Below are 26,968 nucleotides of genomic sequence, written 5' to 3'. Positions count from 1 at the left end.
ACCCTCGCCCCGCCGGGACGCGCCGCTCCCGCTCCCCCTCCGCCGCCCACCGCCCCCTCCCCTCATTCCCCCCTCAGCACGGACTTCCCCTCTCCCCTCGGAGCGTCCCGCTCGCCCCGGGGCTCCTCCCTCGCCCCCAGGTTTCTCCCCCCGCCCCCGCTGCCTGTTCTGCCGTTCGGCCCTGCCGGGGTTCCCCCGCTGGAGCTGCCCCCGGGGCCAAATCCCGGGCTGCCGGCCGGGGAAAGCGCTCCCGGCCCGCCCGGGGCTCTCCCGGGGGCGGAGCGGCCCCACCCCGGCCAGGCCGAGCCCTTAAAGGGGAGCGGCCGCGCCCGGGAAGGCGGAAGAGTGGAACAGCTGCTGGCTGGGCCCTGCTCTGCCCCGGGGTTTTATGCACCTGTCCGGGTTACTGCTCGCCCTGGAGAAGGAGGAGAAGGGATCTGTCCCGGCCATGTGCTCGGTCAGCGAGGGCGGCAGCACAGACCCCTTCGTGGCCCGCTTCAGGCAGGTGGAGGAGACGCTGGAGAAGCTGCACCGGGAGAACAGGAGCCTGAAGAACAAAGTGCCTCGCTACAACGCGCTCTGCACCCTGTACCACGAGTCCGCCCAGCAGCTGAAGCACCTCCAGCTGCAGCTGGCGGCCAAGGAGGCGACGATCCGGGAGCTGCGGGGCAGCCTGGCCCGGCAGCCGCAGCCCCCGGCGCCGGGAGAGGCGGGGGCGGGCGCGGAGCCGGCCCGCTCGCTGGTGGAGAGCCTGCTGGAGCAGCTGGAACAGGCCCGGGAGCAGCTCCGGGACAGCGAGCGGCTCTCGGCGCGGAGGGTGGAAGCGCTGAACCAGGTAAAGCCTTGGAGCGCAGGGAGCTCTCTCTGGAAAGTGAGGGGTTTAAAGAGCGGAGGATGCGGGGATTCTGCTCCCGGAGCGCCCGCTCGGGTGATGGGAACAGCTGGGGGCGCGCAAGGGACGCGCCCGGGGCGGCTCAGGAGCACAGACTCGCGGGGAGTTGTTTGCACCCTCGCCAAGCGATGCTGCTGCCTTTTACGGGACTTGCTTCATCGCGGTGTGCTCAGAGTTTAGACCGTGCCCAAAGCAACCCAGCTCTCTGTATCCGACAGAAGCTTCCATTTAGCCTTAAGTTCAAAGACGTTAAGTTCAAATCCTAAAGCAAAGACTTAGCGTGGCGTTATAAATCTTCATGCAACTGTTTTCACAAGGAAAAAAAAAAAAAAGAAAAATAGTAAAAAACCCCACCTGAATTTGGAATTCCATATTACTTATTGAAGACTACTTCCTGAAAATCATTATCAGATGCAACAGTTTTCTAAGATGATGCCACCAGTTTTTCTATTACAGTGTAGTTTGGTTTGTTTTGTGTTTTAGTGCTCTTAATAATGGATTTTTGTATCGACATTAAGGCAGCATTTTTAAACTTGGAGAAGTATCTGACAAGTTTGGATTGTGAGGAGACAGACAGGGAAATCAGTATCTTTTTTGACAGAAAAAAGTCTCAAAACTGCATCCCTCCCATCCACCCCAAGCGCTGTTTTGGTTACTGTCATTAAGACTTTCCTGTGTCCAGTCTGAAATACTCAAAGAATTTTAAAGCATTTGTTTCCAGATGAACCTGCATGAAGTAATTTCCAAACTGAGAAACAGTACTTAAAAATGAAACGAGTATTTTTGTCATAAGTACTCTCTTGACCTAATGCTTATACAAAACATTTTCCATATATGACGCTCACCTAAAATACGTTTTAAAAAGTTCATGTTTGGAAATTTGTTAAAAGAGATGATCTTATTGACACTTTGCAGATGGGTGACAAACCTGTGGCATCTGAACGTATTTTGAAGGCTGATGCTGAGTACCTTTAGCACTTAGCATGATGCTAAAGAATTTAAATGTCAGTAATAAGAACAAGGGCTATTTCTCTATGTTAGATGTTAATATTTCTTTCTCGAAAGAATAAAATTTCATGCTCAATCAGAACACTGAAATAACTGACAGTAAAAATAATAACTGGAATGGTAAGCTGATAGCTGTCTCATGGTCTGTGCTGGCATCCAGGGCATCCTTGGTTCTGGAGGAGCAGTGCTGCTGAGGTTTCTGTTACCAGCATCTGCTACTTCTCGAGGGTACAGAGCACCAAGTGTTTGACAAAGTCAGGACTGCTGCATTTCAGGTGAATGGAACTACAGATGGTTTGCCCATCAGCTAGCAAACCTCTTCCTTCTCAAAACATCACATCTGCAGAGGTGTTACCTTAACGCAGTGTGGATGCAGAGCTTCCAAACCAACAAGAACATGCAGCAACAAGAATGCAGGGTTGTTTCCTAAGGGTGTGTCAGACCCCCTCGAGTACCTTGGAGAGTCAGCTGTGGCCAAACTAGAGCCATTGCCACACAGATTTTCCGTTTGCTTGTGCTTTCCTTACTGTTCCCACCTTTTCTTAGGAAAGGAAAGTTGCCCTATGTGCTACCTCTGCTTTATCCTTGTGACAGTGCCAGGCAGTAAAGGCACTGCACTGGGTTTTGATGATTTTACAGGGTTTTTGTTTGTTTGTTTGTTTGTTTTGAGGAAAATCTCTACTATCTGGTAATTTAAAGTGCAGGACCTGTAAGCATTTCTCAGTCTCTACAGTTATTCCTTTTAAAATACTTTGTTTCTTGTAAGTTCCATCTTCAGTTTGTTGCTAAATTCATAAATATTTCCTGAATTTTGCTGCTTGTTCCTCCATCAAGAAGATTCCGCATGATCTATCAGTTCCAAGGTCCTGTAATTATATAGGGATGAATTGGAGGGTTTTTTTAAATTTTTAGGTACTTTGCAGTATAAGAGCAATATGGAATTACTGCAATAGGGAATTCAATCTTAGACATATTTTGGCTTTTGAGTTTACTTTGAAGTAACTTCCCCTCCCCCTTCTGTTTAGGAAGTACAGAAGTTGAATCAGCAGCTAGAGGAGAAAAATGGAGAGATACAGCAGATGATAAATCAACCCCCATATGAAAAGGAGAGGGAAATCTTACGACTGCAGAAGACCTTGGCAGAGAAGGAGAGGGCTCAAGCCACCAGTGATGTTTTGTGCCGTTCACTCACCGACGAAACTCACCAACTTCAACGCAAATTGGCATCCACAGCAGAAATGTGTCAACATCTGGCAAAGTGTCTAGAAGAGAAGCAAAGAAAAGAGAAGGGGAATTCAGATGACCAGATACGTACTGAAAGATCTAATCAGGTATTTTTATAGCTACTACTAAGTGTCTTTAAAGTCTCATTAGCTTCTGAGGTGTTAATTACAATGTGATGGTTGTGACTGAGGAACGGTGAGGCACGTTCCTTTGAACAGTTTCATGTGGGGTGTAAAGACTATCACGGCAAGCTCTAAATAATTCCAAGTACCAAAAATTTAGGATGGAAGCGCCTCTCTATCACTATAACTTTGGCTATTTCATCTCATCATTGGAGGCTTTTTTTTGGGAGGAGAAGAACTTGAGAGGTTCCTTTGACCTCAGCAATTCCACAACTACAATTCTTCTCTCCACGTACAGGAGACAGTACCTTTCTTATACCATCCTGTGCTTCTGTGCAGCACTAGATGGTGCTGTGCTTTTGAAGGTGATCTCTCCTGGTTACCTATTTAAGCATCAAAATCACAAAACAAAGTAGAGATATTACAAAGTAGGATTTATATGAAGAACTCTATAGCACGTGGTCTTCTCAGATCAGGATTTGGTTTTGCACACATAGTACAGACCTACAGAAAGTTGGTTAGGGAAGAATGAGTCAAGGTGTCTTACCTTTTTTGGGTTTTTTTTTTTTTGGCTCTGGGGTTCCCCCTGGCATCCCAGTGCAAGGCCACGTTTCTCTCCAGAGGGGATGTTTAGAAAAAATACTTCTCAGCAGGACAGTGGCACAAACACTACTGTGGAGAACAAACACCTGGATTTTGGTGTACTTTGCTAATGGCTTTCTGCCTTTGCCCACACCATTACCTCAGATGAAGCTTTTCAGCACAGGGTAGAGGCAGATCCCGTTGTTCTGTTGCTCCAGAAGTCCTGATGGGTTAGAGTCTTTAGGTAGTTCATTATAATACCATAAGGAAATAACATTAGCAGTGCTGCCTCAAATAACTGGTCAGACTGTTGAGGAGGGTGCTACAGCCAGTTCTCACAAAAAAAGAATAATTCTGTCTCATGCTCTTTCTGCTCTGTGTTGGTACTGCTTTTTTTCACATGACCGCTCATCTTTGCTGACGTGCTCACCTCTACTCTGTAAAACATCCCAGCAGCGTTTCCAAAGAAAACTTACTCATGTTAAAGTTACCTATGAGAAATAGTCAGAGGTTGGGTAGATAGAAGAAAAAAGGACTTTGTTAGGGACTTAAAGCATTTGGTATTTTTGACGAAAATTTACACGTATTTTTTGTGTAATTGATAGACAGGAAACTTGATTGACTTTGATATATGTAATAAGTAGCTAACCTTGTACAGCGGGGACTTCCCTGTTGAAGAGGAGAAATTTCAGATGCCATTACTAGCTGTTTCTAGGGAATTTTGAACAAAAGTGTTCTATATTACTCATGTACACCGGGGGTTTTTTAAGCAGATGTCACAACTGTAAAAGAGGTATCATTTCAGTCAATTATTTAGCAAGCAGGGTTTTTTCCCCCTCAGTAATTTCTTCCTAGTGCTGGCCAAAATTGACAGTAATAACAAAGCAAGATGAAGGCATATCTCTGCCTTTGTCATGCATTCTCCCCCTCCAGACAAGTGGTTTTCCAAGGAGTTTTTGTAACCTGCTAAGCTCTGTTGTCATCAGGTCTATTTAAAAGCAGTACCAAGGTGGTAAAAACCCGAGTACAGTTTTCCTTATTAATAATAAAAGCTGTAGGCTACACTATTAATATTTAGAAACTCACTATATAGAAATAAATAGGCCTAGATATATTTTATTATTTCATTAATAGTAAATAGTTTTAGAGGAATTTAAAGAAAAAGATTACTTCCAGTTTAACGGCATAGCCAAATAGCATCTGGCATTTTTATGTCCAAGTAACACTTACTTTATCTGCAAATTACAGCTTTTAGACAATGAAACTTCACTTCAAGCTCTTATCTGCAACCTACAAGATGAAAACAGGATGTTAAAACAAAAAGTAGCTCATGTGAGTACTTTCATTTTGTTTAAGAATTGATCGATTACTTCGAAATACAGTAAATTTGGGATAAGGCCTGGTTAATCTAATTAAATGGCAGCTTAATGTAAGGCAATTTTTCTTAGTCCCTTCAACATAGTTTTTGTTCCCTTAGCTAAGGATGACCTATTACATTATTTTTAACGTACTGGGTTTTCGTTGTTAAAAATACAGTGCAGAAGATTCTCGTGTTCCTTCCATGCATCAGCACTGCACCCCAGAAGGGCAGCACTAGGACCAGGGTGACCACCAACCCCTCCCATTCCACGTTATTTGACACTGTCCCTTTGCACTGTGAGAGGGGAAAGGGACAGGCTGCCTGTGAAGAGCCTGCCTTACATCGTGGTACCTCCTGCTCTCCCGCACAGGGCCTTCGCCACACTCAGTGGCCGGGCCAGCATGGTATATCATCTTTTAGAGGATTTCGGTCCTGCACGTACAGACAGTCTGTGAAAGCTTGGAAGTTTGTGTCTTCCTGTTCTTCATGTCTCTCCTGGGTCAACTTTCAGGTGGAAGATCTGAATGCCAAGTGGCAGAAATACGATGCGAGTAGGGATGAGTACGTGAAGCGACTCCACTTGCAGCTGAAGGAGATGAAGACACAGCTGGAGCAGCAGCACGGCGTGGCTTCAGCACCAACAAATTCTGACCTGATGCACAAGGAGATATTCAGGCTAAACAAGCTACTGGAAGAAAAAATGAATGAATGCATAAAAACAAAGAGAGAACTAGAGGACATGAAGAAGGCCAGTGAAGGAGATAACGAGCGCATACAAATGCTGGAGCAACAGGTCATTAAATTTCTTTTTTCCTAGAGGTGGGAATTCTCAGTTTCTTCCCAGACCACTGAAGCTCAAGGGGGAAAAATGGATCTGTTTTTTTGTACGTTTGCCACTTGTCTTTCCACATTTGGCTATCCAGATACTTAACAACGCAGAGTTAAAGGAAACTTGCTGCTTAAAACAACTGCACGTGGTTCTGCTGGCCTTAATACAAAAGACCTGTAAAAGAAATACAAGTACCTGTTGAGGTACAGATATGATAGAGAAGATAATATTGAGATTCTGGGAATAAGTAACAAAGGAATCACAGCCTCAGCTTTTCAGTCTCATCCATGAATGCTCTAACTTAACAAATATTAACATAATAATTCTTTTTCAGGTCCTGGTTTATAAAGACGATTTCACATCTGAGAGATCAGACAGAGAACGAGCACAGAGCAAAATACAGGAACTTCAGGCAGAAGTTGCATGTTTGCAACACCAGCTAGCAAGAAGACAGGTAAAAAGCAGCATGCTACTTCTTCAACTGAAGCATGTCAATAGGATTCTGGACTATAATATACTTTAAAATATATTTTTAAAAAAATCTTAGTACTTCTAAAACCATTTCAGCTCAGTGCAGCTGTCAAAAACTCACATTATTTCATAGTCAGTTCTAGTAGATGCTTCCCAGTATAGATGTAATATCCCTTTCCAGTCTATTTTCCTTCTATTTTTGGATCAACACAGTAAGGGTGAATTCTTGGACTGAAGAGGACAGCTGTGACTCTTGTAACAGTGGCATTTTTAAAGTAGCACACTGGCTGTATTCTGATTTTTCTACAAACCTTCTTTACAACTATATTAAGAACACTGCAAAACCTGATTAATATTTTATTTACAAATATCTGATAAATACTTGAGCAGTCTCTCAGATAAAGGTGATAAAATATCACCTGTTAAAGGATATCTTTTCACTGCATCATTTTCAAGAGCTCTTCTTTCTCTTTCCAGGACTCAAGAGACACAAGTAGTCATTTCAGAGTTCACACTGGTAAAAAAAATCACTTGCACCTACAGACGAATGTGGAACATCTGCAAGGCAGCAGCCCAGGCCAAACAGGCACGAGAAGAACACCTTCACAGTCTGAACAAACTTCTCCTCCTGCCGACAGCGGAAACTCGGGATTGGAAGGCAGGGCACAGGGTGAACTCAGATGCCCTCACTGCATGAGGTTTTTCAGGGATGAACTCAGCGATGAATTCCTCAAGCACGTTGCTGAATGTTGTCAGTGACCACGGGATGTGAGGGGGTGTAAGTCAATCACTACTTTATAGACATAAAACTTGGCTCTATCCACATCTCCTACAGTCCCCGATCAGAGTAATTCAAATGGAGAGCTCTTGGGAATGAGGAGAATGAACAGCATCTACCTCTTGCTTAATTTCACCTTCTCTTGGACTGTATGAAAGGCCTCAAGAGAAAAAAAAGTGTTTTTCTGAAGAATTATTTTTGACAGCTCCAAGGAAGGAGGCAAGCATAATGCAAATTCTACTACAAACTAAACTGAAACCTGCGGTGGGAGTTCAGCTTCAGAGTGCAGCTTGAGTCCTATTTGGGTCTAATTCTCTACCACAGTCTGATGGCTTGTGAAAAAAATTGCTGAACTTGAAATTTTCCTCCTCTTCCAAAAATGCAGGCTGAAGAACAGGGAGCAACGTTTTTACAAAAGATAGGAAAAAAATCTTACTGTGCTTTATCTGGATTAAAAGTGAAAGTATTTTCTTGTCTGTTGATGCTGAACTTTCAGACATATAATCTGAAAATCCTTGTGTTTAACTGAAATCAGAAGAAGTGAAAAAACCATGAAGGGGCTGGGTATTGACTAAAACTAGCCTGTCTTTTTGCACAGAGACAAGGTACAGGGATATTTATATTTTCTGTGCCACAAGTAACTATTTTACAGATTTGTAAATGTGTATTTGTGTAATTATTGATTATATTCCTATTTTACCTAAGGATTATTTTTATAATAAAAGTGATTGGGCAGTTGCTTTACTACATTAGTAAAGGGGTTGAAAATCTGTCTTTCACTGTAAGTATTTAAATGTGAAATAGTCCCAGTGGCTATACTAAAGGCTAATTAAATGTCACTGCTTCAGATATGACTTATTTCATTACTTCAATGATAACCAGCTTCTCAGACTATTTTCAAATATGTTGAAAAAAAAAAATCACTCCTCTCTGAGCAGAAGAATGACCTTTCAGAGGCACAGGAACACGTTTAATGTCCTACCTTGCCACACATCTATGATTATGCCAATGCCCTCTTAAGTTTCTTCTTATCTTGTCTGCATTGCTGAGAACTTCAACAAATAGCAGGGGGCTGTTTCAAGAAGAAGTACCTGAAATTAAAGTTTACAGACATAAGAGGGCCACAGTTTTTTCCAGCTTTGGCTCCAGGTGTTTCTCACTGGGCAAGAGTTGGGGTTAAGGATGGGATGCAAAGTAAAGGCCTGCTGCAACCATGACACTTCATCATTAAAGAACACACTCCTGTCTTCTGCTTTGCTTTGTTCCCTGTTCTACACCTTAGGAGGATTGTGGATATTTTTCTGGATATTTCCTTTTCAGGATGCTGTTGCAGCCCTAAAGGAAGAGAGTGGTTTATGTCACTATTGCCTTAGGTGGGATAATACCAAAAAAAGATGTCTGGGCCATTGCACTTGCACGCTGCATGCAATGGTTATTATTAATCTAATCTACAACTGATTGATTACCTATGATTGATTACTAGCTTGTTTTAACCAACACAACATGCACAAACATGCAGAGATTTTTATTTTTTCCTTTTTTTTTTTTAAATGACCATTTTTACATTGCCTTTTAAGGTCCTAAGAGATCAGATGCGGCCCACAGAATATAAGCTGATAAACGTGATTAAACTTCCTGTGGCATAAACTAATCTTACTTTTTCTGACTGGTCTCATTAAACAAGCCTGGTTTACAGCTTCAGTGGGCATCAATATGATATTGCCAGTGATTGGTACAGCAGAATAGGCACTTGATTTTTTTATTGAGTCGCCCGACAAGGCAGTTAAAAAACAAGCCAACAGCAAAGCAAGTTAAATCTTGGCAGTGCCTTTTTTTAATTGCAGAGATGATGACTGCTTTAATATACATCAGAAGCTGAAGTCTCCTATAGGTTTCCACTCTTGTTAATCCCTGTGGGTAGAGTTGGACAGACTGACCTACAATTATTAGATTTAGATGCAAGAATTAGAGACAAGAATCTGCAGTACACAGAAAGTAACAGTACCTGTTCTTGTGGATTTAAGTTCTGTGAATTAGTCCCCAGTCAAAGCAGAGGTTAATTTCATACTAATCCTGGGAAAGGACTTCAGTGCTGGGAGACTGGATATACCAACAGTGAGAACAACACTGGACCAACAAACACAAACAAGTGAAGTTATAGATCAAGCACAGATTACAGCTACCACCTAAAGCAATAAACACTGCAATAAATCATGACTGGAATTTGACTACCGGTGGCAAAAATCTAGGACAGATCTGTTGGTTTTCTGTATAGAATTACCTCCCTTCAGAGCTATTTTACTTTACCAGTTTCTACTGAGGGTGGTTTTTTTTTCTTTTGGCTGGTGAAAAGCCTTAACTATTTCCTTCTTGCTTTGGCTTAACCAAGAAAACAGTGACACTGTGAAGAACTACCACTGTCTAACATGCAAATGTTTGCTTCAGATGACAGGGCATAAACTATTGCTCCTAAGAAAAGTTGTCTGTTATGCAGTGCTGTGACTTTTATGCCAAATTCCCTGGTAGATCTCTTGAAGAAACACTACGAAGTCTTTACTTGCCCCCTCCTCACCAGGCAAAGCACACACACCAAGGCATCCCCAGCAACTCCCACCATGACCTACATTCATTCACAAATCACATTCCTCAACTTTCAGACCAGAATGCATAAAACCTTTCAGGTCCACTGCCCCAGCACTGGAATGAGAGCAGCCACGAGTTTCCAGCATTTTTGAACCCTTTAAATTAAGGAAAGCTCCTTCTGGCCTCTCACTGGTGTTCTCTGCCTGTTGGATGGTCACCAAAGTAGTGTGTCTTTCTTGGCTAAATGGTAAGAACAACCCAACTTTTTCCTAAAAGAAAGCAATAAAGGCACAATGAGTAAGAAAGTAACTGCATACAGTGAAAGGAACTTCAGCAGCATAAACTTAGTGAACTTTCATTATCCATTTGTACTACGCTGGTTCACAGAAACACACATCATCTGTAAAACTGCAGAGACACTTGTACTCACACGAGAGACTTCTGAAATCATACAGAGAGGTTGTATGACCCAATGGGGCTCGGTTCCTTATTTGCTGTATCGGTAACAGAAGGCATCCAAGAGGAATGAACCCTGTTTTTAGGGAAAGTTAATGCCCATTTAGGCTTCTGTAAATCTCTCATTCAGGTGAGCCATGCCTGTACTGCAGAGGCACGACAATGGCAGAAGACTGACAGAGGTTCAGGACTGCAAGTGCAGGGAGGTTGAGAGCAGGCCTCTCTTCTGGGACCTGTAGGAATATGTCTTAAGAGCTGCCAAGATGGATTTGTCCAATTACCTTCATGATTAGTCCATCCCTTCCCCTAAAATTTCTCCTTCAGTGAATGACCTTCTCTCAGCTCTACAAATCAACTTGAGTTCAGGCCCAGGGCAACTCAGAGCTCCTGAGCAGCTGCCTCCCCTCACCAGCAACGAGGTTTTCAGACTGTATAACCTCCAGCTGCTGGTCCTCATTTCTCCCAGACCTAATTAGAATGTATTTTGTTTGGGATTTTAAAGTAAAGGCTGTTTACTAATAACCATGCTGGTTGCCATGCAGAAGTAGGCCCTCAGCACACAATCACGACAGCAGCTGTAGGCAACACTGACTCACTCAGAAAACACAGCTACAAAAAGCCTCAGAAGTTGGTCTCTACCCCAAAAGCCCAGGGAGACAAGATCAACAATGGTGCTGTCTCCCACAGCATGGGCAGTACAGAGCCTAAAAAGCTTCTCAAATAACCTGCAACTTCTAAGGCAACGTCTGCTTCCCCCTCCAGTGATTTAGGACATCTTTTAAAACAAGCTTTAAATGATGTCTCAAGATTGAGTGCTCACTAATAATAAAACTGACTAAAAGAATAAAATTTATTCAAGAAGCAGATACCTATGCTCTATGATTTTTTTTTAAACTTCCATTTCCTGTGGCTTTGCTGCATGTGTATATATAGAAAGCAAGGGAAATTCCAAATAAGATGCCACACCATTATACTCAGAACAGCAGTGCTTCTCATTCTAAAAAAGGGAAGTCTCAAATGCTTTTTCTACAAAATCTATGTGAATTCAAAGTATGCTGTAGTAATATTTCATAGTACCACACTCCAGTAGCCATCAGCTGGGGGGAGGGGGCATTTCAGCTTAAAACCTAAAGCATAAGAAATACTTCTGAAGCAGCAGGTCAGCCCAGCAGGACCTCTGCATAGGGATGGGGTCTCAGGTTAACTACTCCTGCCTTCTCACCTGATGCCTCAAATCCCTTGCTAAGGGCAAAGCACAGCCCAGCACCCTCAGTGAAGTGTTCCCTGCCACAGGTGGGGATGTACAAGGTGCTGCAGTAACTGCTTACCTGGGGCTCCTGAAAGGCACCAACCACCCCAGTGGCAGAGCACTTGTGTCTCTGCTCCCACTGCTGCTCAGTGTGTTCTTCCCATTTCTCATCAGTACATCCACTTTTTCCTCCTCTTTTTGCACTTGCTGGCAAGAAGCTGCTGGTGCAGGAACACTGCACAGCATGAGATGGATGTAGGGTGTTGATAGTGGCCAACAGGCTTGCCATGGCACACGGAGCTCTGGTGTGGACAGCACTGAATCAGACGGTGGGTTACGACACAGCTTACTTCAAATGGGTTTTTTTGGTGCCTTCTAGAAGCGTGTACTTAACCACACTTGTTGCATCAGCACCTTTCCCCGGGCCAGCTCTCCAGCACATCTTCTGGAGACCTGGCTGATTGCTGGGCTAAGCACCCGCGAGCAGGGCAGCTGCCTGCTCGTGCTGACACCCCCCCTCCTTGGTGTCACAGCAACTCACCTCGCCTGAGCCTTTCACCTTCCAATTTCTCAAGGAGTGGGAGGGAGGAAAGAGCAGTGGGACCTTCCTCTCCCAGCCTGCACTCACCAAATCTCTTTGTCAAATCTGCCTTCACACAAAAAGCATTTGAAGTTTTGTTTGTTTTTTTTTTTTAAATCGCAGGTAGGCACCTTGGTTACACACAAATATTACAGGCCGTTTATCCACAAGGGATGTGTTACCAGGCAGCCTGGTGTGTGCCCCTTCAGCTCTTTGGCCAGCACTGGCACACCCCATGCCCTGCTCAGCTGCTCAGTTTCATGCAGCCAGACTTCGTCCAGCCACGTCCCAAACTTCCCCTTGCACAGCCCAAAATGTCACAGTTGAATGGAACAATGAGTTTCTCAGCTCCATGTCCTTCTCCACAGCAGTCTGGACTTGGGTGATAGCTGGGGTTACCTTCTCTGCCAAGACGAGAGCCTGTACCATGGGAACAGTGCCTTGATGGCACAGAGGGCAAGGTGACAACCTGTCCTCTCCCTCCAGTCCCTCTCTCTGGGCTGTGCCAGCTGTAGTTTTAACAAGCCAGCCACCTGCACCCACCACCTGTGCCCTGAGGAGGAGAGCCACAGGCACACGGACCAGCTCTGGGAGCAGCCCCACCGTGACCAGTCCCACACACAAAGCCCTCATTTTTGTCCCACCCAGTGCAAAGCAGGATGCAGGTCTCAGACCATGCTACAAGAGGGCAGAGTCTCCGTCTCTCTTGGGACACACACGTGGGGAGGTGAGAGACACTCGGATCTCCTTTGACTAAGCAATCGCAGCTCATACAAGAGGGAAAAGGAGCAAAGAAAGGAGCTCACCCACAGAAGAATCACTCCTCATTCTGACCACCTCAGGGAAGTTCAGGCATGCAGAGAGGTATGCAAAGGTCCACAGGCATTCCAGAGAAAAATATCACCTACCAAGAGAAAGGGGGACCTGCTGAGATGTGAAGTGCTTCGTGACAGGTGAGCACAGTCTAATAGAGCATCCTACTCCTCCTTCCCACCACCTGAACTTGTCCTCAGCAATGCAGATCTAATTTACTGGTTTTCAGCTCCTCTGCTGACCTCAGCACCGAGCACCTGCTCCACCTCCTGCAAGGCCTGTTCTTACCTTCCCAGGAGGAAGGACAGAGCTTTCCCATGTGCCACCCCCAATGACAGCTGGCAGATGGGAAACAGGCATCTCCAGAGGAAAAGGGATATTCCTTTGATCCGGGCTGTTGTGATAAGCCACAGGAAATGGAAGTTTAAAAAAAAAAATCATAGAGCATAGGTATCTGCTCTCCACCAAAACCAGTTCAAATTTGAGCCCTAAACTGGGCTGATTCTTACCAGCAGATACATCTGTCCCCCATGAGACAAACACACTGCATTTTAGGAAACTGCTCCTTAAGCACTGACTCTGGCCAGAGCCACTGAGCAAGGCCCAAAACAGACCTGTTGTAGTGTCCCAAGAAAACAAAAGCTAGAGCAGTTCCCATCCTTCGTGCTATCCAAGACTCATTCAAGCACTTGGCAAGAGCCCACCCCTGCCCCTCACATGTCACAGCGGGACAAAGCAAAGAGCACAGAGGTGTGAGTGGGGCAGAAGTCTACCAGCAGCCTGCATCTTCCAGAGGCCTCCTTACTCTGAACGGGGCAGGGCCCCTAAACCACACCGTGTTTCCCTGGCAGTTTGGTGATGCACTGAAACAGCACCTGTTACACACGGGTCTGGTGGGCACGAGAGGGGATGTGTTTTTAAGAAGGGCAACTTTCCCCCTATTTGGGTATCTCAGTGCAGGCCCATCTGGGCACAGACGTGGGGATGGTCTCCTGCGCAGGGACAGCTCTCCAGAGATACATGTCCCCAACTAAGAGGCCAGCAAACCTTCACGTGGGAGGGACAAATTGTACCTATAGACAGGATTGACCAGATGCCAACTGTGAATGTGCATAAGATGATTCTCAGAACGAGGGACATGTCCCCTGCCATGCTCTGGAGCAGAGAAGTGAAGGAAGCCTTTCTGTCTGTGCTTTGCTGCTGCACATCACAGATGAGGTGTGATTTGCATCACACCAAATGCAACTGCCTGGAGAGAGCACAAGGTCTAAATGTTGTTAAAACTTGCACCTATCAACGGCAGGAGTGGGAAGCTATAAAAGCCTTTTTATTTACTGCAGTTACAAAGTTCACTGAGGTCCATGGTGACCTACTCTAATAGTCTTAATTGCTCTTAAAAGTCTCCCAGTCACCAGTCAGTATTTATTTATCCAGGATGCTCTTTGCTGGGTGAGCATGTTGAGAGGGGAAGAGATGAGACAGTCCAGAGCACGTGAAGATCCTCCAGAACAGTGCCCACAAACTGCAGAAAGAGCGGGTGAAATCCAAACTAACCTCATCACTACTGAGCCATGTCCTGGGAGCAGCTTTTAAACATGGTTTAAAGCTCATGGTTCCTGTAATTGCAAGGTCAGACCTAAAATTAGTGATGAAAAGTAACCCTCTGATGAGAAGGGGAAGGAATACAGATGAGGGTTCATGGCATCACCAGAGACTGAACAAGGAATGGGGGGTTTGCAGAGAATCTGAAACTTGGGTGCAGCAGGCAATAGGCATGCATGTGCAGGTACACCCACTCCTTGTGCTAAGAAGGGATTTCAGCCTTTAACAGAGGGTGAAAGATGCAAAATAAGCTTTGACTCAGAGTTTGCTCCTCTTGTTTTTCAATAAAGCAGAATTTTGACAGCATCTTCATGACAATAAAATAGCTTTAAAACACAAGTAATATCTTTTAATAGGACTGAGGAGGCCAGGCCCTCTCTCTTTCCTGAGCAGTCCACTTAGGGATCATCAGAGCCCACTTCTGTCCTATTCCAATCACAGTCAAACACAAAAACAGTTCTTGGGGTGTTCACCATCAGTTCACTGTCACCCAGAGCCCATGACACTGGCCACTCTAGATGAGAGCCTCTAAACACCAAGCTTGGCCCCACAAGCACCAGCAGCAATTGCCCTTCTTACTTCTTCAAGTACCCTTTGTATTATAGAGAGGAGTGGTCACCAAAAGGCATTTCAGCTCCAGTGGTCACGCTGCCACTTTCCTCTGTGGCACCTGGAAGTTTCCAAGCCTTCTCAGGGCCAGTCTTGTTGCAAGAGAGATATTCCAAAACAAACAGGGCACAGGTGGTGCCCTGCTGGTTTGCTTGGCCCAAGGGGGAGAGGGGGGTGTGTCTGACAGCCCAGAAGGTTTGTGCCACCTACAAGCCAGGAACAGAGGGGATGGCTCTGGAGCACTTCCACTGAGCTGAGAGGGTCTGGAAAGGGGAATAAGGTGGAATTTGTTTGATAGAAACACCAAGGCAAAGATGTAGACTAGACCAGGGTGTTTTAGAGACTAAAGTCTGTGGCCAAGACTACAAGCCAGTGTGGGGTGCAGGCAGGCTTTCCCCTCCTACACAAGATCCATCCTTTGATAACCAGGTATGGAATCCCCTAAACTCTCTGCATGGTGACAGCTCCTGGGGACAGTGGAAAAAACTGATGAGCACAACCACCTTGTCACTGGCACCCAAAGAATAGGTGACGACTTAGTCTGTGAACTGTTTAAGGCTTTGTTTTGTTGCACCTACACACATGGTTGCACGGCCCCACACCCCCTCCTTCAAAATGTCACAGTCTTCAACTTGAACAACAACCATTGAGGGGGAAAATCAGTGTGTGCTGGCCAGGGTAACTCCTATGCAGTGGGGACAGCACTCGGTCTGGCCTTTCCCCTCCACTCAGGGTTTGTGCCCACCTTGTTTTAAGTTTCCTCCTGGTGGCATCTCCTTTGACAGACAGCGGGCAAACAAGAATTTTTACTTCTGTGGTTTCCAGGTGACTCTCTCAGGGAAAGTTTACTGGAGCTTAAGTCTTCCTGAAATGGCAGCAAGACTGAATAACCACTTCCTCTTAGCACAGCTGAGGAACCTCAAATGTGCAGTTGCTGCAATGCGGTGTGAGGACACCGTCCCTCCTGCCTGTGCCGTACCCCTTGCGTGCATTAATATCGCTTGTTACACACACTGGGCAGGAACAAGGTTGGGAAATACTTGAGCAGTAAAAGCCACTCTGACAGCCTGGAAAGGGAGGCCAATGCTGCCTTTTCCTCTTCCCTGCAGTCAGCTTGTGCCTTTTTGCTCCCAGCAGCTGTAAACAATCTGGATCTGGCAGCCACCAAAATCTATACCTGCATCTCTTTTATAGTCTGGGCACCTGAACTATTTTGAGCCAAGCCCCAGGAGGATGCCTGTACTGTAGGTACTTGCAAGCCCTCCTGTTTTGCTGCAATAATGCAAAAACTAATAATGATAACAGACAACAACTTGCAACAGATGTTCACAAAACTCATCTCTCAGGTCGCTTCTGTAACCAGAGAGGCACAGAATGTCCCCATTATCCACAGAAATGGACCCCCATGTCTGTTATAAGAATCTGGGCTTCTGCACCTCTTCAGCAGTTTTTCTGAATATTTTGCTGTAGTTTAAGGCTGTGCCCACATTTGGAGGTAACACACTTAAATAATTACAGTGATCGTGCAACATCTTAAGTGCACTAAATAAACAACGAAACACAGACCCCCACTGTCTTTGAAAGCTATGACTAAAAGTCCCAGTTCCAGCAGAAAGAGCAAGTCTCCAGTACACCCAACCCCGTGCCACTACTGGCTGTCCACAAAGAGCCTGTGGCTCAAAGCCTGCCTTACTCAATATATCAGCACATCATTAACACCTCCCTTGCAGCAGGCATGGTTTGAACAGCGAAAGCTCAGCCACGAACGCCCGTGGCAGCAACACAACCTGCAACAACTGCTGAGGTCTTCAGTGCACCAAACCAGGACAACCTGGAGCTACACAGCTGTTTATACCAGTGCAATGACCCCAATTCCTGGTGCAATGGTCCATGAGTCAAGGTGAATCTGATCTACACAAGAGGCTGACAATCAAGGCAGGTAATGAACTCAAGCAGTGCAGGATCCTTCGCATTTGGAAAGGCAGAACCTCAAGTAACATCTGTGGACTACGGGTTCAGAAAATCTCACTTTGTGTTTGCGCATCTGGAGTTTGGGATTTCCACTCCAGCTCTTTGCAAGAGAGAGGTCAAATAGGGAAAAGGATAACATAAACACAACAAAAGGCTACAAAAGCTCACGGATTTGGAAGCCAGGACTGACCATAAAGGAAGGGACTTTTAGGAAATAAACAGTAGAATAGTTTTTAAGCATGCATTACATCAATAATGGAAAATTCTGTAGGCATGCAAGAGTATTTTACAGAAAAGGACACGGGCATGGAGCCAGTACCTAAAGGAAACACAGAAAGAAACTTACCGGAAACTTCTGAATGAAGATAGCAGGTCTAGGCATGAATTATTTGCCTAAGCCAAATTTATGACTGTCACAATCAATGGAAAGTTTGCAAAAACCATAGAATAATTGAGCTTGGGAAGAGGAAGGTCTGACGATCACCTAATCCAACCTCCCCCACTCAAAGCAGGGTCAGCTAGAGCAGGCTGGCTGGGGCTGTGGCTAGTCGGGTTTTGACCATCTCCAAGGATGAAGAGTCCATAACCTCTCCATGCAACCTGCTCCTGGTTCATTCACCCTCACAGGAGAAAAGTTTTTGCTTATGTTTAAGTGGAATTTTGTATTTCAACTTGGGCCCACTGCTTCTTGTCCTGTCAGTGGGCACCACTGAGAAAAAGTCTGGATTCATCTTCTGTACTGCCCCCAGACCAGGTATTTATATGCACTGGCAAGATCCCCCTGAACCTTCTCTTTTACAGGTTGGGCAGTCCCAGCTCTCACCTCTCCGTGTCTGATGGATGCTCCAAGACCTGAATTATCCTTGTGGTCCTTTGCTGGGCTTTCTTGAGTACGTCCATGTCTTTCCCATACTGGAAAGTCCAGAGCCAGACTGCTCCAGATGCTGAGCAGATGTCTCACCAGTGCTGGCAATGCTCTGCCCAGGGGCTGCCACCTTCAGCACAAGGGACACCCTGATGACCCATGTTCAGTGTGCCTACCAAGACCCCCAGGTTTACCTGAGCTTGAACTGTTTGACACCAGTCAAGACAATACTGACTCATTTCTCCCTTTCTCCTGCCTCTTCCCCTGACCCAGATCCTGAGAGGGATTTTATCTATTTATTTATTAACTATCACATCATTCAAAGTATTCAAGATCTACAAGAAAATAAATAGACCCGTGGAGGTACAGAGGAGACACCTAAAACCTCAGCTAAAACACTAAACAAAGACACCTCAGGAACCAGCGCTGAATATTCAGAACAACAGCTTATTTAGCATGAATTTTAAAACAAGCACTTCTTGAAGTGTTTATAAGAAAGACAACACAGTGCATTGTTGGCAGGGGTGGAGGGTGAAGAGGAAGGAAATAAACTTTCCACTTTATTTTGGCAGACTCCAGAAATTCCTCAATTCAAATGCACAGGCTTGTTTTGAAAACTTGGCTAACAGAAAGCAAGCAAGAGAGCCTTGAACACCTGGGAGGTCTAATGCAGGAACCCATTTCATAACTCTAAATCACAGCAAGTTGAAATCTCACTGGTATGGTTCACTACACATCCATTAGACCCTCTCCATCGCCTGGCTGGATATTGATCAGTCATCCCTTCTTTCCTGACTTCATGGCCCATGACACCTGTATTTTTTTGCAGCTTGAGCAGGTTTTATGGTGAGCCTGGGGTACAGCAACTGTTGTTTCTTTGTGTCTGATTTCCTAATGGCTCAGTTAGATGAGATTTCTACATCTCTTTCTTTGTAGCTGCTCTCTTATTTTATGAAGACTGAATCACACCAGACCATGTGCGTGATAGCTCAGAAATCCCTCACACTTATTGCCAGTGCCTGTAGCGTTCCCTGCTCTGTCTTACAACACCGATGCTGCTCCATTGCTCACAAAGGTGAGGCAACAGTAGCACTGACTAAAACCAAACAATCATTTTGGAAACTCTCCAGTGACTTTGTGAGTACATCACAAATGTGACCTGCGACCTGTGTGCTTTCCCGGGCTGCACGAGGGTCACCCTGAGGTGCTGGTCTGTATCTACTGAAGAACTAGAGCAAGGCTAAGCACAAAACATTTCCACTGTTTTCTAAGCCAGGATCTGAATTGCTAGTACTTAAAGTGAAGAAAAGGGCATTAATCACTGCTGACATGACTGAATTTCTGATCTTAATACGACAGTGAATCTGTATGTAATTACACCAAACTTCAGCGTGTCCTTCTGAAACTCACTTGTGTGCACACAGTGTTTAGGACTCTGATACTAAACTGAAAGAGGAAAATGAAAGTTGGACTCTGACCAAGAGAAAAGGACTGGAACTGATAAAAGAGCAGAGTTCCTGTTATCCTCACCAAAGTCAGTTGTAAGAGAGCAGAAAACACAAACAATGTGATAATAAGGGACGGTGAACTTAAACTAGGGATTTGTGAGATACATTAAATTTTTCAAAGTAACTGGGTTGCTGCTAATCATCAAAAAGTTTACAATTAAAAAATCAGTTGAATTCTTTGAATTCCCAAAGAGATTCAATCTTGTTTTGAAAGTCATGAATAAAACTCCAGAAGTCCAGAAGGGACAAACATCTTAAAAATGAAACCAAGCTAATCTCCCTTCAAAAGAACAAGCAGATGATTTTTAGGTACCTGACAGTAAGGAGGTGATTTATGCTTGAAAAATTTATGTTGGCTGCTACTCATGGTCAAATTGCCAACTCTTTCCTCCTTTTTCAGGGTAACAACAGCTCTTGTGGACAGAAGAAAAACAATAAATGTTGTGAAAGAGAGCTTCAATTGCCTTTTTCGCATGACATTTTAGTAAATAAACTCTGAAAAACATTATCTTTGAGGGTGAAAAACCAGTCTGTGAGAGCATACCAGCAAGGCTCCTCAAAGATTGATCCTGAACCTAACAATGAGATGTTTTCATTACTGCTTGGGTGATGGACAGAGAAAATGTACTAAATGCACATACAGATCCCAAATGAAAACAAGGTGCCAGTGCACAGATGAAAGGAATCAGAATGGCTTTGGCAAACAAACGTTTTGGGAAATGCCGGCAGTTCAGCAAGTACAAATGCCAAGTTTGAGGACAACGAACTGCACAAACTCGTGTCAAGGAATCACATCAGGGCCAAGTCCTCAAAAAGAATCAGAGGCTGGATTGAGCCACAGGCTGCTGCAAATAAGCCAGACACAAAAGTGCAGGGGATAAAGAGAAGAGCTGTCAGCTGGATGTGAAGAAATCTCTCTGCTCCACGTGGGGTTAATGGAAGCACAGCTGAAGTACTGCACCGTGCTTTGGAAATTGTGTATCAAGAAAAACAGGGGGAAAAAATAACAATAATGAAAAAATTGGACAGCAAGCCACAGGACTTCATCAAAGTATTATAAAATATGACAACGGAGCAGAAGACTGAGGAAGTCCAGCTACATCCTTGTAAAAGGCAAGGAAACCATGCAGCCTGCCTCCAATCTTTCCAGTACAGCAAATTTCACTAGTTCCCCCTGATGGAAAATTCCAAGCAGTGTCCACTTGGACACTGATTAAATCACGTGCATGTGTGTGTCTACCTCTGCTGGGAGGGCAGGAATCTTTCCTGCTGCAGGGCAGTGCTCTAAGAGACAGGTTGTTCAGGGATGCCTCTTCCGTTCTGTCCTGATAAAGTTTTTCCACTACCCATGCAGATCCTGACAGGGGCTCAGACAGACTGTCTGGAAGGAGACCTGAATCTGACTCTCCTGACCTGCAGATGGGCCCACTCTTTCCCCTGGCCTTCTGGTTCACACAAGCTCTTTCTTTCTGCATCTCCCCCAAAAGAGTCAACAGTTCAACTGAGGTTAAGTTTCAATAAAAGTTTTGGTTCTGCTAAGTTCGCTTTCTCCAAAACAAAAACAGTTTTTCAAAACCTTCCAAGTATCTCCAGGCCTTGTATTTTCAATTCGTTCAAGTGTCTCATCCCATTTTCATTGATTCCTCAAATATTGCAATTTGGAAATCATTTGGTTCCATGTTCTGCCATGTCTGGGAACCACATCACTTCCACGCATCCTCCAATCCAAGGACAAAAAAGACAATAATTTTGCATTCCCATTATACTGGTCAGGACTAGAGAGATCATAAAAGCCATGAGATTTTGTTCTTCCAGCTTCCAAAAGCCTTCAGATACACAGGTCCAAGTTTTGCTTTCATGCATGATTACAGGAAGGTGAAACCCCTTTGCCAGCTCTTCTGTTCCTTTTCGTGCCCACCTCTTCCCTTCTCCACCCATCCAGGCTTAACCTTTCGTTCTTTTTTCTTGGCTCCTGGAAAGCCTTTCCACCAACCACCACTTCAGGGAGGTCTGACATATGGCCTCCCATTGTAGAGGTAGGGATTGTGTCATTCGATCCTTGACACAGTGGTAAAGGAGTCACCTCAGTGTATTTAATCTGGGTTGGGCTTTAATCAGCACCAGTGACTAATGCAAAACAACTGGAACTAGGAAGGGGAAAAGAAAAAAAAATTACGCTCCCTATGCCACCCCCTATCTGTAACAAAAAAAAAAAACAAACCCTGATGCTGCTGAACAAAGTTCATGGATTTTTAATGCCTGGGTCCAATTCCTCAGGCTCCTCTTCCCAGATGCCGAACTCACAGCAGCAGGGCAGCCCTGCTCTCGACAGCAGAGACTTGTAGTGCTTAAAGCTCCTACTGCTGCCTTAAAACACAGCTGAGACTGGAGTGACAGCAGCCAAATGTGACTCCAAGAAGCCTCCACTGCCAGGGACTGCTCAGCAGCTCCAGCAGAGCAGGGATGGGGTTCAACCGCCCACAGCAAGGGTGAAATGGGTTAGCACGGGATGTAGAAGATTTGCAGCAGCAGAGTGCAGGCCAGGTTTGGAGCTTCCCAGTAACCCTGGCTCGTCAGGTTTGGTGCTGCCATAAGAGTGCCCAGCATTGCTGCCAAAATGACAGCATAGAAAGGCTCTAAATTTACGCACAAGAAGATGAGGAGTAGAAGGGCTGATGTGGAAGAAAGGCCGAGAAAGCAGTCCTGTCTTTGGCAGCGCTGGTGAGAACTGCACATCCGGCTTCACCTCCTGCTCCCCTGCATCATTCCCTTGTGGAGGTGGAGGGTGGCTTTGGGAGCAGAGAACAGACAGGGTGCTGTGGACACACTCCTACAGCCGCTTCCCAGCTAAGGGGAGTACCTCTGGCTGCAGCCAGGTGCTCTGGCTTCATAAGTAGAGGTAGCAGGTACCCAAGACCAGGAGACATCTGCCACAGGGTTGTCTCTTCTGCTAGAAAACAGAACACTTGTGAGGGCTGAGAAAAGTAAATGAAAGGGGCTGGGGATCAAAATAAAAGGCAGAAAAAATGGGGGCATTTTGTCTTGAGAAAATGAGAGGAATGCTAGGCAAAATCTTCCAGGAAAAGGATAAAAATCAAGCGAAACAGAAGAAAACACAATGCATATTTAATGTTGGCTTTGCATGGCAGACCAAATACAAAGGGACTTCATGCAGAGACACAGCAGAGGGGCTGGAAGGTAACAGAGTCCTCCAGAAGAGGAAGTTCAACACCAGACTAAGGTCTGATGTCATCTTTGATGTTATTTCAGGACAAGGGTTTCACTAGACCAACTAATACCTTGGACAAAACAGCTATTCCTCCACCTCAGTTTGGTCTACAATAGTATTGCATCCTTTCCCACATAATAAATGCTGCCTGTACCATCTCTCTGGGACAGCCAGAATTGGCTTGTGGTAAGGCTGAAAAGTAAGTTAAATTTTCCTTCCAATTTTTCCAAAGAGAAAAAGATCAACTGCTTCAGAACAAGACTAATGCTTCAGAACTCACTAAGCTTCTTTTAAAAATTCATTAAAAACTTCAACAATCATTTGAAATTTTATTACAATTTTCTTATAATACCACCTTCTGGAGCTTTCTTGAACAACTACCTTTCTTAGCATATATTTGGACATTCCAGTACAATTGAAAAGAGACCTGATGCCTAAAGTTTCGATGTATCAGCATAGATCACTGACCTTTAAAGCTTCTTTTATGCATCTACATTCCCAAAAAAACCCAAAAGTAGCTCAAACCAGTAAAGCCAACGACAAAACTCTTCAACTGCAAAAAACACAGACTTAAGGGATGGAAAGTGCTAATTTTGGGAAGGATTTTGAAATCAAATTCCTTGCATGCAACACAGATTAGACTGTCAGGATCAGCTTCCTGTTTTCTTATTAGCTCCTCTTCTTAAAAGAATTTTGCTTTTGTAATCCTGGGAATTATTGATATTCTGAAGCACAGCTCGGGTGTTTTCCTTTGGGATCAGAAAAGAAACCAAAACAATTTTAGGGAAGATTTTCCTTTCCATTTCTTAGAGTTATATCATTTGGGAGGGAGAGAGGAATAAAATGAAACAGGTGTGGGATTTGAAGAGGACCAACAACTGTAACTTATAACAACATAAAACCATCCTCTCCCTCTCCAGCAAAGTCAGCTTTTGTAAAAAACACAAATCTATGTCTTAACTGATAGGTATTGGCACACCATTCCACACAAAGTCTGACCTGGTGCTTACAGGCAGAGGACCTTTTGTGAGTCATTCAGGAAACAGGACGTCCTTGGCTGTACCAAGGTTAGTTTAAAGTTCCCTGAACATTCCAGGGCAGGGATCAGGTGCCACAACAAAGACAAAAAGAAGCTGGGAATTGGAGAGAGTAACCAAAGACATTGTGCTGACTTATAAATCCACTTCTCATCACCACTGTACAGCTTGGGTCACCTCTTAATAAATTATAGACAGACAACACACAAAATACATAAAAAAAGGAACCAAACAGAGATACAGAAAGGTTTTCACACAAGGAAAGATTAACTGAGCCCAAACTTCTTGCGTAGGAAGAAAGATGACTGATAGCTGGGGTTTATCAAATCAGGAGTGAGCAACACAGTGAATGGAGGATTAGTACTTGATGGTTTTCATAATGCACAGATTCAGTATAAAGTGATGAAAAAGCCCCAGACAAACCCAAACCACAAAGTTATTTCTTTTAAAAAAAGCATAATCAGATTTGGGAATTCACTGCCATGGGATGTTTTAGATGGCAAAAGGAGAAATGGGTTCAAAAATTATCAGATGAACTGAAGGAAGAAATGTCTGTTGCCTTTTAAGCACAAATGTGGATGACAGCAGCTGGCTCAGGAATTCCCTAAACCACTAGCTGACAAAAGCCAACAGGGAATCCTCAGGGAAATAAGATTAGAAAAAGAACCAACATACAGTCATCACTGTATTAATCATCACTGGCCTCTGTCAGAGGCTCCCCTGGATCAGGGACTGCAATTTTCGTATTCTTGTACTGGCACACACAGAAAGGGAACAAAGCTCTGTACCTCTTCTTGCTTCTGGGAGATTCCTACAGAAAGTCCGTCTTGGCCTGGGAGTTTGTATGATTGTTTTTAGTCCTGTTCATTCCAGCTGTATCTGGGAAATGGACATATGAGAGATAAGAAATCAGATCAGTAGATAAAGGGAATTCATTTTGATGACTGTAAATTATCTGCCAGTGCACATGTAACACCATTACAGCATAACTACCTAAAGAACATACTGAAATTATGTGGTGTAATGCTCTTCTGGATCCAGACATCTCTTTACCCAACTTATTCCTTTAAAACACACCAAAAAGAGCCAATCCAACTGAAAGGGCAGACATGCCTATGGTACAAAGCAAGCAGAAATAGCTGGGTTCTGGCCATTCATTTACCTTGCCTTCTTTTCTTTAAAATCCTGCAAAGAGTTCTATCATTTATTAGAAACAACCCAAAACCTGAAAAATCACCAGTTAGATTTTCTTTATTTGCAGGCCACCTTCAGCTAGTCTGTTCAGCAGAAGAAACCATGTTAGTGTTTGCCATTCAGTAAGAGTGGTCTCTGGCAATATCAGCATAAAGTAAGGAGTCCAAAAACTCTAGTTTCCTATTGCTGCTTCCAAAAGGGACCTCTCTGAGGAATTAATTTTGACAGCCTTACTATAAACACATCATTTGGTGAGGGCACGTGGAAATAGTGGCCTTTACAACAAGAATACCTTGACTACAGTATGATTATCATAGAATAATTTGGGTTGGAAGGGACCTTAAAGACCATCTAGTTCCAAACACCCCTGTCATGGACCTTCCATTAGACCAGGTTGCTCAAAGCCCCATCCAACCTGGCCTTGAACACTGCCAGGAATGAGACATCCACCACCTCTCTGGGCAAGTATGATCTTGATATCTCTAACAAAAGAAGAGCTCTTAAAGATATCCGTGGCACAACATGTCTCTCTCCACCCACCCACCAGAGCTGTTAGAAAGTCTCTGAATGGACCAGGGGAACCTAAACTTGAAATTTTTAGTATGTTCCCCACATCCTCCACGCCCAGGATTTTTTCTCTGAATGCCCACTGAATAACCTGGAGGAAGACACACGTATTGTGGTTTCCCATCTCTGCAGCGAAGTGAAATTCCCTCTGGTTAACCACCTGGTAGCTGTACACCGTGGCATTTGCTTCACGGTGAGCCCCCACTCCAGAAGGCGCAGGGACGGCACCGCCGTGCCAGGCTCACAAAACCCCACGGCCGGAGATTCTCCCTGCTGGAAATCCAGCGGCTTTGGCACCTATTCGCTCGAGAGAAGGAGCCGCTCCCTGCAGTTCCCTGAACGTGCCCTCACTTCACGCCACCAGTTCTGCCCGGGGTGCTTTCGACCGCGACACGCCGGGGGACAGCGAGGACAGAGCGTTCACTTCCCCGTGGGGCTCGCCGAAATTCCCTGATTTCGTCAGGCACGGCGCGCTGCCGCAGCGCAGGGCTCGGCGCAGGAAGCGGAGCAGCTCAGCTCGCTAAACACAGCCCGAGGACCCCGCAGCTGCCCGGGAAATCACAACAAACACCTCAGTTTTTATCCAAACAAGCTCTGCAAAGCAGCCGTGCACGGGCGCGCACGCAGGACACACGGATTTATCACGGGATCGGGGGGCGATGGCCAGAGGAAGTGTTTTACTGCCACAGCTATCAAACTTTGCCTACAACGCTGCGGTTTTAAACTCCTCATGTCACAAAAACTTGCTGAAATAGGGAGCTCTCACCACAGCTTAACTTTTATTCGACCAGGGGTTTTCAAACCAGCCCAGGAATGAAACTGCAGCACTAGAATATCCCATTAGTCACTTCAACACCATAATACCTCCACGTTACTTAAAGCAGGACATATGCTACATCTTTATTAAATAGGGTAAAAAATCCTTCTAGAAATCAGAAGAATTGCTTCAAGTGACGTATCTCAGTGTTGACTTTTGAGAAACTACCAATAACATCAGGAACTGAAATACTGATATTTGGGCTGAGGAAACCTAAGGGTGGGTTGGTTGTTTGTTTTTCATTTAAAATCTTTAAACACGTCCGCATAGCGCATCAGGAGAGCGGGAGGGAGGCTTGAGATGTTCACCTTTAAAAAGCAAACTACCAGCCACAGGAAGCTCATGCAGAAATGTCAACTGCTTGTGTTATTACCCTGCTGCCTATTGCTGAGCAGCTCTGCTCACGTCTGCTCAGAGAGATCAGGAGCAAAGTCCCAGCAGCATTACTGGGAACTGTAAACACAGAGGGTCATATACAGCTCTACATTCCTGGAAGATGAAGTCCACCTCTGGAAGTCCTCCAAAGAGCATCTCTAAACACACCAGGCAACACTGCAGGGAGTTTCATTTGTTCAGAGCACTAACCCAGCCCCCTCCAATTATACAGGAGAAGGAGAGGATT

General features: G+C 44.8%; 1 protein-coding gene and 1 long non-coding RNA gene across 2 annotated transcripts; one reads left to right on the top strand and one right to left on the bottom strand.

Moving 5' to 3' along the window:
* Positions 1-370: 370 nt before the first annotated feature.
* On the top strand, positions 371-8,115 carry TNIP2 (TNFAIP3 interacting protein 2). The gene is made up of 6 exons (XM_050337999.1): positions 371-835; positions 2,926-3,231; positions 5,077-5,160; positions 5,700-5,981; positions 6,352-6,471; positions 6,966-8,115. Exons 1-6 carry the CDS (start codon positions 389-391, stop codon positions 7,245-7,247), a joined length of 1,521 nt encoding a protein of 506 aa, XP_050193956.1. The 5' UTR covers positions 371-388; the 3' UTR covers positions 7,248-8,115.
* Positions 8,079-25,984, bottom strand: LOC126651755 (uncharacterized). Its single transcript, XR_007631779.1, has 3 exons — positions 25,690-25,984; positions 24,557-24,647; positions 8,079-8,357 (listed from the first exon to the last, which is right to left on the bottom strand). It is a non-coding gene; the product is annotated as an uncharacterized LOC126651755 (long non-coding RNA).
* Between the last annotated feature and the right edge of the window lie 984 nt (positions 25,985-26,968).

Source organism: Myiozetetes cayanensis, unplaced genomic scaffold (genome assembly GCF_022539395.1).
Source record: "Myiozetetes cayanensis isolate MyiCay16 unplaced genomic scaffold, myiCay2020 scf7, whole genome shotgun sequence".
Taxonomy (NCBI): domain Eukaryota; kingdom Metazoa; phylum Chordata; class Aves; order Passeriformes; family Tyrannidae; genus Myiozetetes; species Myiozetetes cayanensis.
Note: the sequence above shows the minus strand (reverse complement) of the source record. Positions and strands in the feature narration are given on the sequence as shown.

Coding starts and splice junctions, on each gene's coding strand:
- TNIP2 (XM_050337999.1), top strand. CDS start 389: ATGCACCTGTCCGGGTTACTGCTCGCCCTGGAGAAGGAGGAGAAGGGA. Junction 836..2,925: donor GGGTGGAAGCGCTGAACCAG/GTAAAGCCTTGG, acceptor CCTTCTGTTTAG/GAAGTACAGAAGTTGAATCA. Junction 5,982..6,351: donor TACAAATGCTGGAGCAACAG/GTCATTAAATTT, acceptor ATTCTTTTTCAG/GTCCTGGTTTATAAAGACGA.